This window comes from Ixodes scapularis, unplaced genomic scaffold (assembly GCF_016920785.2).
Source record: "Ixodes scapularis isolate PalLabHiFi unplaced genomic scaffold, ASM1692078v2 PGA_scaffold2__306_contigs__length_199485367, whole genome shotgun sequence".
NCBI lineage: Eukaryota > Metazoa > Arthropoda > Arachnida > Ixodida > Ixodidae > Ixodes > Ixodes scapularis.
This window is the reverse complement of record NW_024609857.1, coordinates 41186763-41198531: the sequence shown is the minus strand read 5'-3', so window position 1 is coordinate 41198531 and position 11769 is coordinate 41186763. Positions and strand designations below refer to the sequence as shown.

The following is an 11769-nucleotide window of genomic DNA, read 5'->3' as shown; positions in this document are numbered from 1 at the left end:
TTTTACTGTTTTCCTTTGTTTCCCCCGATAGTAGCGTCCACTGAAAAAGCGAGCTTGGACTGTCGTCACAAAGCACCAAACCACTCTGCCACCAATATGATGGGAGAGTGTGCACAAGTCGAGGTGGAAGAGAACACGCATCCGTTTCGAAGAAAACGGGGAGACGAGAAATAGCAGAATCCAAGCTGGGCTGTGCGACCTCAGAAGTCGGGAACTTCGCTCTCCACTCCTGCTCGAGCGCTTTAGCTTTGGTAGGGCTTTCTTTCGGAGACAGCGAAGATCGAAGACCGCGAATCAACAAACAATATTTCTGTGTTTCCAGTGCATTCGCCACGATAGTGCGGGAAAGGGTGCGACTCGAGCATGTGACACTTCTCCGTCAACGAGAAGCTGACGGGGAAAGGAAAAAGAGCGCGATACTCTGAGTGGGGGAGGATGCGTCTGCCTACGTCTGGGGGGCTTCATATATATAAAGCCGGCGGCGCAGCCGGGAACGAGGAGCTATGGATAGCCTCATGTCGTGGCAGCAGCAACAAGCCGGCGGAGACAACGCGACGCGGTCCCCGGCGGAGGAGGAGGGTCTATGGGGCCTCCGCGGCGACCCCCGTCTCAAGGACTGGCCATTCACGGGCGGCCCCACTGGCGTCGCCTGCCTTCTGGCGCTCTACCTCGTCGGGTGCGTCGCGCTGGGCCCCAGGCTCATGCGCAACCGCAAGCCCCTGTCCCTCCGCCCGCTGCTGCTGGCCTACAACGTGTTCATGGTGGGGGCCAGCGTTCACTTCGCGTACATCACGGTCAAGGAGGCGTACGTGGAGAGCGGCTACAGCCTGTGGTGCCAGGCGGACGACTCGCTCACGAGCCCCAGGGCCATGATCATGTTACGGCACGGCTGGTGGTACCTTCTGCTCAAGATGACCGAGCTCCTGGACACGTTCTTCTTCGTGCTCCGCAAAAAGAACCAGCACATCAGCTTCTTGCACGTGCTGCATCACACTCTGGCGCTTGTCACTGTCTGGCTGGACCTCTACATGGGCGTCTTGGGACACGTGGCTCTTTTCCCGCTGCTCAACTCCAGCGTCCACATCGTCATGTACACCTATTACGGACTTGCCGCTTTGTCGCCGAACCTGAGGCCCAACCTTTGGTGGAAGAAGTACGTCACCCAGTTCCAGATCGCCCAGTTCATGGTGCTCACCGTCCACGCAATCGTGCCGATCTTGCACGAGTGCGGATTTCCTCAGGGATTCGCCTGCTTCATGGCGGCCGAGGCGGCCCTCTTCAGCGCGCTCTTCAGCCAGTTTTACGTGAGGACATACATGAAACGCGGGGACAAGAGTCTCAAGGATCGCTAGTAGGACTTGCGAAAGCGTGTTCCAGCCACTTGGACATTCTGTGTTGGAATGGTTTCGCCACGTGCGGCTCTTGCTTCAGTGACGGCTGTAGACGCAACTTCGATTCTCAGCTGTTATAGGGGGCACTGTGATTTTTTACCCATTCTCATGGCTATCGTTTTGCTGCCGTTGTTATCTTTGTGTTGTTCTTGGAACCTTTGACAATTAAAACCTAGTGAACAGTGATTTTTTTTTGTGGGGGGGGGGGGGGGGGGGGGGGGGAATGTGATCCTTTTGTCGCGGAAATTTTGCGATTGTGCAGTACAGGCCATGACTAAACATCCAGATGGGACCAGAAATCTTGGACCTTGTGTGCTGAATTGAGTCTAGTAGCATGCTTATCTTGGCGGTTGGTTCGTAAGCGCCTTAAAACTGCGCGTGGCAGTCGCTTGCGACTCTGTAAGGGTTCGGCAACCAAACGAAGAGGTGGCCTCAAGCTGATGGCTTACAGTGCGATCTCATTTTTTCTAAAGATTTTTGAAGCACATCTGCTCAAGCGAGGGGATTCATCACAGCCTCGATCCTCAATCAGAGCTATACTTTATGCTGACTGTTGTCCTCTTAAAAAAGCGTTAGACCATGGTCAGACTTGCAAAAGACTGACGGTGCAGTACTGTCAGCTCTGTACCGCATGGTCCTTGAATTCCATCATGATTGCCACTTCCATACTTCAACAACGATGACCAAAGTACTTCTCTTTCACTGAATTCTGAACGCACATTAAAACGAAGTTTAAATTACCATTTCTCAGTCGTCTTCTTTTACGCTGTACACGTGATTATCTGATACAGAGGACACAGCTTTGCCTCTAATATGCAGCCAATTTTCGACCTTACAGTACAGCTATAGCTGTCATGCGTCGCCATGAATTCTAAGGGCAAAGAATCACTTCACGAATATTCGATGAATCTATACACAGAGACATGCAAAAACCGGCTCATTGGTGACTGGTCGCCCTGCTGTATGCAGCGATGAGTATGCCCCTTGCCGGGCATGGTAACGCTGAAATACCAAAAAAAGAGGAGTTGACTAATAATTTCCAAGTGGATCAATAGGATCAAAGTCTATCGTGTTTTTTTACAAATAAATCAATAAATTGCAGGAATCGAGTTCGCTTTGCACTTGAACTGTCTCGTCCTCTAGATCCTAGCTTCACTCGTAGTCACGTCAGTTGAATTCCACACCTCAGCGTAAAAGGATTGTGATAACCGTAATTATTATGATTATTCATGCACCAAGCTTCAGAATAAGGCGCCCTATGACCTTGGCAGAGTTTGCGCTTTAATATAAAAAATAAAAGAACAAAAAAATTGTGAAGTTAGTGAACATTATCTGCCTTAGTCATGCCTACTCGTATGGGATCGGGATGGAAGCTAATGGAACGTACGCTACACAACACCCCTAGCGATAGCAGCCTGTCTGCCGATAAGTAGGATACGAGAAGTTATGGACAGTTTTAGTATATCGATATTACATTTACATAACAATACCCGATATCCCGCCGCCGCTTTTGCGCCTGCATCATATATCGTTATCGGGAATCTCTATTGTAGGAACGACCAAACAATTTACTTTAACTGCCCAATGAAAAGAAGAAAAAAAACAAAGAAAAAACATAGCCCGCGTAATCTTTTAACAGGTCAATGAACGAAGAAAAAAAAATGCTTCGAATGCAGGTGGACTGGTGTATGTGTAACATGATGGGGGACCCTGAGCATTAGTTGGAAAAAAAGGTTACAGCAGTAAAACAATAACAAAGTGGGATAACAACAAAGTGGGAAAAAAATTACAGCAGTAAAACAATAACAAAGTGGGATAGACTCTTTTCTATCCCAGTTTCAGAATTTACCATCAAGTTCAATGACACTCTCTTATTTTGAGCGCAAATCATTCCGATCAGGACAGGTTCTAAGTAGTGTGAGTTCAATTCACCGACGGGCTTTGCTCTCACCAACCGAAAGGGGCGCGCGGTTTGATGTGCATTGACTATTAAACCAATCTATCTCTATCCTACTTCGAGACTATATATAACCAGCCCGGCGTATTTTTTTGTTTAATTTTATGCTGAACCTCGACGCACACCTTGTCATTATAAAGTTGTGTCTGTGTGCGTCAAAACTGTATTACCCGAAACACGCCCCAATCTGGCGCTAAGGAGAGGGTCTGATGCTGTTCATCAATCGGGGTTCTTCAGCGTCAACTGAACGTGAGCGCCCAGGGCCCGCTGGAAGGTGAGAATGAGGAGCACCGGGGGAGTGAGCCACTCCACCAGTGTCCGGGGTGCTGATAACGAGGGAGGGAGCATGGAAACAGGAGAGGAGGAACTACTAATCCTCCTTCAGTGTAAAATTAATTAAGATATCTTTTTTTTTAAGCGTTTGTCATAGAGGAGCTCTACTCCTGCTCGCATACCTGTGATATTAATTTATGCTGTATCTTCTCTGCTCCGATATCACGGCAGCGCTTTATCGTCTGCTCGGACGCGTGCGCTCAGAGCTTCCATTGTGAATGCGTCAATGTTCTTGACGCGGACTTTGACCTGCTGGTAACGAAAGGTGTCAGCGCCTTCAAGTGAGATTCATGCACTAAACGTCGGAGCGAAGAAACATCGATCGTAAGATCCGCGTCGTCGGCTACGTCGGCTCAGGATAGCGATGGACAGCCAAAAGAATCGCCGTCGTAAAGCTGTAGTTTTCACGAGCTTGTACAAGAGCTCTGCTGCAAGATCGATGGTCTGTCCGAGAAGGTGCGGTCCTTACGAGCTGAGAACGAATCTCTGCGACCGCATCTTGCGCGGAACAGCGAACTGCTTCGGAGATGCCTCGCTGCTGAAGAACCTGGCCAGGCCCAAGCACGGCAGAGTGAACCTGAACCATCGTACTCTAAAGCGCTGTAACCGAATGCATCTTTCTGTTCGACGACTACAGGTTGGCCCACTGTCTCCGAGGCCTCCGAGCGTCTCCTGGGGAGTGAACTCCCCCAGCGTGTGTTACCCACGAGAGTGGCGAGACATCCTCCGAATGACGAGCGGCGTCGGAGCCAACCCGACGTTCCCCGCGGTTCAAGTGGTGTCGAGGTGGGCATGTCAGCGTTAATGGACCAGCAAAGATACACGGGTGCCGACAGCTCCAAGAGGGTGGACCCCCCAGCTGCAGACAAAAACGGCTTCCAACAAGTCATGCCACGCCGACGAGTCAAGGTCTCCGTCAGTTCGGCAGAAGCCAGTAAGTTGCGTGTGGTGGCCAAGCCTCCTAGGAAGAGGGCTCTTTTTGTTTCTCGATTACATCCACAGACCACCAGCGACGAACTATCAGAAATTATGTCTAGTGCTCTAGGATGACAGAGCTTCTCTTGTACTAAACTGACAGCTAGGTATAAGTATCCTTCGTTTCACGTGTTAGTTAACGAGGAGGACTTCGAAAAACTGGGTTGTCCCGACTTCTGGCCGAAGGGTTGCCTTCTCCGGCCATTTTTAGGCCAACTGAGGGTTGACAACGAGCGTAATGCTTTGCAGCCCAAGCTAAAACTAGAGGAAGATTTTATCGCCCCTTTAAATTCTTAAACCTAAATGCTCGAAGTGCTGCCAATAAAGCAGTAGAGCTTGAAGGTGTTCTATTGGCATTCAACCCTGATTTGGCAGTTATAACGGAAACTTGGCTGCACAGTCAAATACCTGATGACGTTTTCCCTCATGGTTTCAAAGTATTCTGACGGGATCGTGTGTCAAGAGGGGGAGGGCCGCTCTTTTGTTCAAGGACACCATTCCATGCACGTCTGTTGAGCACGACCAGGACTGTGAAATGTTGTGGGTTTCTATACGTTTTGGTTGCCAATCAATGCTTGTAGGAGCAGTATGCAGATGTCCTCAGGCCAGTATTGATGTCCTACAAAGTTTATTCGAGTTTCTTCAAACTAAAACCGTACAATTTTCACGTATAGTATTGGCCGGTGATTTTAATTTGTCAGATATAGATTGGAATTGCGTGATGCTCAATGGGATATGCAATCAGCCTAGGCTTCTTGTTGATATTGCTTTTAGTAATAATTTATGCCAAGTGGTCTAGTTTCCCACACGTCAAATGTCAAATGGTTGGGAATCCTTGCTTGCTGTTCTCGTGTTTTTATCAAGGCTGTTACCAGAAGTATTCATGACGTAACAATCGCGGATGGCGTATCTGACCATGCAATAGTTGTATGTGATCTATCTGCACCGTAGCATGCGCATAATGAAATCGAAGCAAAATCTTATCGTGATTACAACGGGGCGAATTATATCGATATTTTGACTTATTGGATGTAGCTTTAGACAGATTTCATGTGTATTACGATGCAAACCCGGAGTCAGTAGATAAGCTTAGCTCTTTTTTATGCAAGTTATCCTTACATGTGTTGAAAAGGTTATTCAAGAGCGAACCGTCGACCGGCAAAAAGAGAGAGGCACAATCCATAGGTGACGCGCGATATTTTACCATTAAAGCGAAAAATAAACCGAGTAGAAAGGTTTCAACCAAGTTTAAAATGTACGCTTTCTCCTCTTTGCCAAGAACTACGCACCCTTGTGCTTACATCTAAATATCGTTACTTTAATGTCACAATTCACAACTTTCTCAAAAACAATTCCAAGAAAGCTTCGGTCAGTTTTGACAAAAAAAAGTGTAATGATTAAGGAGCTTATTCATTGCGGGCAGACATTTTCCGGTGAAGCGAGCATCGCAAGGGAACTTAATTATTTTTTTCTCTTCTGCCTTCACTGTTGATAACTCTATGTTGCCTTCATTTAATCATGGCAGTTGTGTAATCAGTAACTTAGTGGTCTCCACACAAGATATCTTTAACAGTTTTTTGCAATTAGACACTAGAAAGTCGAGTGGCCCAGATGAAATTCCAAGGCTTTCTTACGAAGGTACGCTAAATGGTGTTTCCAGTTTCTTTATGTGGTTTACTCTCGCAGTTTAAAAACTTGTGAAGTGCCTCAAGATAGGAAAGTAGCCAAACTTGTCTCTATATATAAAAGTGTAGAGAAAGAGAGTGTTTGCAGTTACAGACCAGTGCCATTGTATGTAGCAAGGTTGTCGAAAACTTCATCGTATTTTTCCTAGAATCTGAAACTTTTTTCTTAGATTATCAACACGGGTTCCGACAAGGCTTTCTGACAGTGACACAGCTTCTTCATACGGTGCACACTTTGGTTCAGTGATTGATAACAACCGTCAAGTCGACACTGTCTTCTCAAATTTTGCGAAGGCGTTCGACAGAGTGCATTGCAAATTACTGAATAAATCGAAGCAAGTGTTAGGCAGTGATCACCTACTGAGGTGGATATACTCGTACCTTACGAATCGTAAAAAGTTCGCGTGTGTAGGCAACGCCGAATCAATAGAGTTACCTGTTTTTTCTGGAGTGCCACAGGGATCAATACTCGGACCATTACTCTTTTTGGTTCTCATCAATGATCTGCGAGTGGATAAGCCCTAAATACAGTGCCGTTTTTCTTTTCGTGTGTGTGTGTGTGTGTGTGTTTTTTTTTTTGCTAATGATTGTGTATTGTTTTCTAATATATCTTGTTTATCTAACCAAAAATACTCAGAGGACAGTATTCAAATGACTTTATTCTGGTGTCAAAAATGGTAAATGGATCTGAATGTCAAGAAGTGTGTACAAATGTCAGCTTCACTGAAGAAGGTGCCTCTCTTTTTTCTTATACTATTCATTCAAATGCCTTCGAAATAGTTAATGAGTACAACTATCGTGGTGTCAGTATCACGTCCAACGTAAGCTGGGCTAGTCATATTGAGCAGATTATCACAAAAGCGTGAAGTAAACTGTGGACGTAGGGAAATGCGTCACTACTTCTGCGACAAAGCTGACGGCCTATAAATCTCCGATTTTTTCTTTACTGGAATATGCTGACATCGTTATTTATAACTATCACGGCAAAATTTTGCACGTGACACCATTGTACACCGCTTCTGGAGTGTCTATATTATCATGCCGAAGGAAAGTGAAGCGAAGGAAAGTGAAACTCCGGATCGCCACGCGGAGCACCTTTTTTACCTGCGTGGGTTTCTGGACCGTTCGACATAAAACGTTCGGCGTGTAGAACATTCGTAAGTCGATCACAGGACAAGGTTCTCGAACTCACGAGAATGTCAAGTTGAAAGAATAAACAAAAGAGGAGTCCGCTCTCTAGAATCGAACCCGGAGGCTCCATCCGAAGAGCCAAACGCTCGCTCGGCAACGCGCGTGGCAATATCACTGATACATTTTACAAAACATTTTTGGGAGAAAAACAAAGAGGTCGCTTTAGCTATAGTGACTTCGCTGAATATCACGTCCTGCGGCGCACCTTAGACGCATCGTTTAACTACAATCCATATTCCCTATACGGGGAGTTCACTATAACGAACTTGGGATAACGATATGAGTGAATGGATAACAAACATAACCCATATAATATAGACACAGCAGTGGTCGCACCTTCTTCAAGTAGGTTGCGTTCAGAAAGGCACTCAACGTTGGGGGACGCTTTGTTGGGATTTTGAGAGGTCATCCAGCTTCTAGTTCGTTTCCTGTCCTGTTCTCTGCTTATCAATGTTCGCTTACAGAGAGTGTTCGCGAGAGCAATAGGTGACTGGCTGACGACAAGAGGAAAATAAACAAAAGAAAACCTCGACGTTTTACCGTAGCGGGGTTAGATAAACAACAAGCTAAATAAAACTGTTTTTTTTTGTCCACTTCTTATTTTTTATATGTGTAATTTTCTTGACACTGAAGTCTGCATTGCTGTCGTAGGTCGTTTCCCGGTCTGCGTTGCGCATCAGTGTGGCAATCTTTTTTTTTTTTTTTATTTGAGGATTTTTTGGGGAAATCTTTAGACACAAAAGGCGCCTTTGGGAAGGCGAGGGGGAAAGCCTTCATTGTACGAACTATGGCCTGAAATAAGAGTCACAATCGGCAAAAAAGCGATGTTTTTTTCACAGCTCAATCAAAGTCACCGCAGCTAATCGGAGCTATCAACAGGGCTTGGTTGCTCGAAAGAATGTTCACGTTTGCTCGTGCCACGCCCACGCTACTTCATACCGAAAAACTCGGAAGATGGCGGAATGTAAAAAAAAAGTATTTGAGTTAATGAGTACAAGATACTCAGAAATGTAACTAAAATAGAGTATCAAATGCTCTCAATCAAAAGTATTTGCAAGATACCAAGATACTTCAAAAAGTATTTGAAATACAGCATTTTGAGTAGAGCATTTCAGATAGGCACAAGTCTGGTGTGAACCGACCTTTAGGCGGGTTCACACAGCACCGTTTCCTTACGTTGCGTTATATTACGAACGCTTACGCCGGCTTACGTGAAGAGTCACCGACACATATGTGCTTCGTATGCAAAGCGTGGCAAGCAACCAGTTCAAGGGGTAGACATGCACGCGACATTCGAGGCACGGATGTCGCGGTGACTTACACATTATACGTGACGTAAGAAAACGTAAAAAAGCCGGTGCTGCGTGAACCAGCCTTTATTCGTAACGCGCGGCGTACAAGTTTGTCTGTTTGACAACGGTGGCATGAGTGCAGGATGGCCACTGGACGACGCATTTTCTTTCCGTCTGTTTACAGGATAGGGTAGAGAAGCGATCCACGCCAGCTGTTTACGATCTGCCCCGAGTCAATAGGAAAGCAATATCGTATACACGGCCATCAGTCTCGGCGCCGTCCTTGCTGTCGTCCGTCAGACGTGTTCTTCCTCGTCTCGCTGGGAACGCGAGCGCGGGGGCGTATAGGCATCGCGACATCACGAGACCCGACGACGTCGCCGTGTACTTCGTTTCACCGCTAAGCTGACAGCGCCTGGGAAGCTATACGTGCTCAACGGATTAGTCATACGTCTATCTTTCGCCAAGTGATCACGCTTCCGCCCATACCCACGCGCAATGGCATCAAAAAGGGAAGCGCGGGGGGTGGGGTAAGGGGGGGGGGGGGGGGTAATTTTTTTATTTTTTTAGTCATTTGGGATATTTTCTTATTTTACTCCGTTAGGGCTAGCTGACGCGACGTTCCGATGGGGCCATTTAAGCAGCGTCAAGAGCGCAGCGTCACGGCACTCGTTGTCTTTGTTGGTTTGCTCTGAGCGGGATCGCGGAACATTGAATGTGCGTGATTAGTTAAGTCGGTTACGACAAACGTAGAAGGGACGATGAGGGACTATGAGCGCCGTGTGGCGCTGGTTGATTGGCTCTACAGAGCTTTATTAGAAAGCGTTCAGTAAATGTGGTGCGGGGGTGCGGGGGGGGGGTTAACTACCCTTTCCCCCCTCTTTGTTTTTCTCTCGCTCCTCTCCTCCTCCATCTCTCATCTCCCAACACTTCCAACGGTTCTGCCACGCTCAGAGAGTGCAGTCAGGCGACGGAAGGGAGGTGGCTAATTGCTAAAACGAGCGCGTATTGTTCCCACCGCAATGTCAGCTCAGCGATGAATGGAGTGTTTATCTGTGCGGGGGCCGACGACATTGTCTTAGTATTGCGGAAATCACGGGCGGTAACGACTTTCTCGGTTTCCCCGCGGCCCCAGCTCCAGTGTGCTTCTCTCGGTGATGATTTAACTTGTACCTTCCGTGACAGGCGTATAGATGCTTCCTTCCTCCCTATGCACACAGAGACGCAGCTGTTTTGTCGTCAAGAGGTGTTACAGGCATGGGCTTGTCGTTGGTTAAAGGGCCTCCCCCACCCCCACCCCCCCCCCCAAAAAAAAAAAAGAGAAAAGAAAGAAGAAAAGCGATATAAAATATGGCGTCAAAAACATTCATTTTGTATTTATCTTTTTACTACAGAGTCGGGTATTTGCCGGAAAAACGAAGTCCGAGCAAAACCAGGAAACAAGCCCGAATAGAAGAACGTAACGTCAGAAACTTTGAAAGTCACGTGGTTTGTTCCACTCCCCACCACTGAGCGTTCAGACGGTTAAGATCTTCTTTAAACTCGACATTTGTCAGTGCTTTGTCGGTGCTTTGTCGGATAAAAGAACTTACGTTTCCTTTATTCTTATTTAGTTTTACTTTTTTTAGCGAGAAAGACGTGCCGCCGGCAGCGCTCGAAGTATTTAAGACTTCTCAAATATTTCGATTTCAGTAACTATAGCATAAGTAAATAAATAAATGAATTTGTCAAAGACTAGTAAACACAGAATGTGTGATAGGTCTTCCAGGGAAGAAGAGAAGGGTGTCTTCGTTAGGGCACCACCTACCGAAGGTTCACTCCCATTTCTGAAACACACCGTGAGGTGGCGCAGAATGACAGGAAAGGCCGCGAAGCGCGCGACCGCACCTTCGCGCGCCGCGCCAGTCAGTTCGCTTTCGCGCGCGCCGACGCCGGTCCTGGATTGCGGGAAGAAAGAAGACGCCGTTACGAACGGTTGCGTTTTCACATTACCCGCACAAGAAAAATCGGCCACCGGCCTCGTACTACGTCTATACTACTGCTTCTCCTGCTACCGTTACTCCGATGGATGACTATCGAATGCTGATGCCATGTCCACCTACTGGTAGCCTCGTTTTTAACTCGGTGTTCCTGCACAAGCCGTATTCGAAGCCACCTTCTGTCCCTACGCCTGTTGAAGAAAACCCAATGAGCGATAACGCTCAACCATGAAGTGATTGCATGTCCAGCGCCCCTCAGCTCCGTGTTTATAGCTAGCTTAAATGTGAGAGGTACTAAATCTAAGCGAAAGCGGTGTCAGCTTCTTCAGCTTCTGTCTGCACAGCAAGTAGATACCTGTACAAGAGACAACATTGTTCGGCGACGAAAAAACGGAAATCGCGTTGAAACCTTTCCTAGATTATTTTGAGGTGTGTGTCACCCATGCAACGGGCACCTCGGATGACTGTTTTTTTGTTCTTGAAAAAGGGAACGAGAAAGGGAACAGGAGAAGCATAGGAGTAGAGAGAGGACGCTGAGTGCACCCATTTTCAACGCTCCTCTCACGCACGGCTAGATCGAATATACGTTTCCGGGCAATTCTACGAAGCTATTTTAGATTACATAGTGAAACCTAGAATTTGTTTCTTAGACCACTGTCTTGTATCGGTTACCATTGGCGAAAAAAATGCATTCATTACGTCCTAAATGGCGCCTACGAAACTGAACACAGCTCTTCTATCTGACGAAGTATTTGCTAATCGTATCTTCGAAACTTTTTTGCGCGAACAACAGATACACTCACGACACGCATTTCGCAAATGGGACATGTTCAAACAAGAGCTTAAAAATTGGACAATCGAACACGCGAGCACTACTGCATTGGTAAAAAGGCGACTACCCAAGATTCGCTTAAATGTGCGACAAACTCTTTACGAACTTGAAAGTAACAATCCAGGTGAATACGC

At 46.8% G+C, this 11769-nt stretch overlaps 1 protein-coding gene across 1 annotated transcript; it reads left to right on the top strand.

Annotated features, from left to right (window-relative positions):
• The first annotated feature begins 503 nt into the window (after positions 1-503).
• On the top strand, positions 504-1352 carry LOC8027643 (elongation of very long chain fatty acids protein AAEL008004). Its single transcript, XM_002409018.5, has one exon. The coding sequence runs from the start codon at positions 504-506 to the stop codon at positions 1350-1352; it is 849 nt and encodes a 282-aa protein (XP_002409062.1).
• The last annotated feature ends 10417 nt before the right edge of the window (positions 1353-11769 follow it).

What these genes read in the sequence shown, in the direction of transcription:
- LOC8027643 (XM_002409018.5), top strand. Translation starts at nt 504, where the DNA reads ATGGATAGCCTCATGTCGTGGCAGCAGCAACAAGCCGGCGGAGACAAC.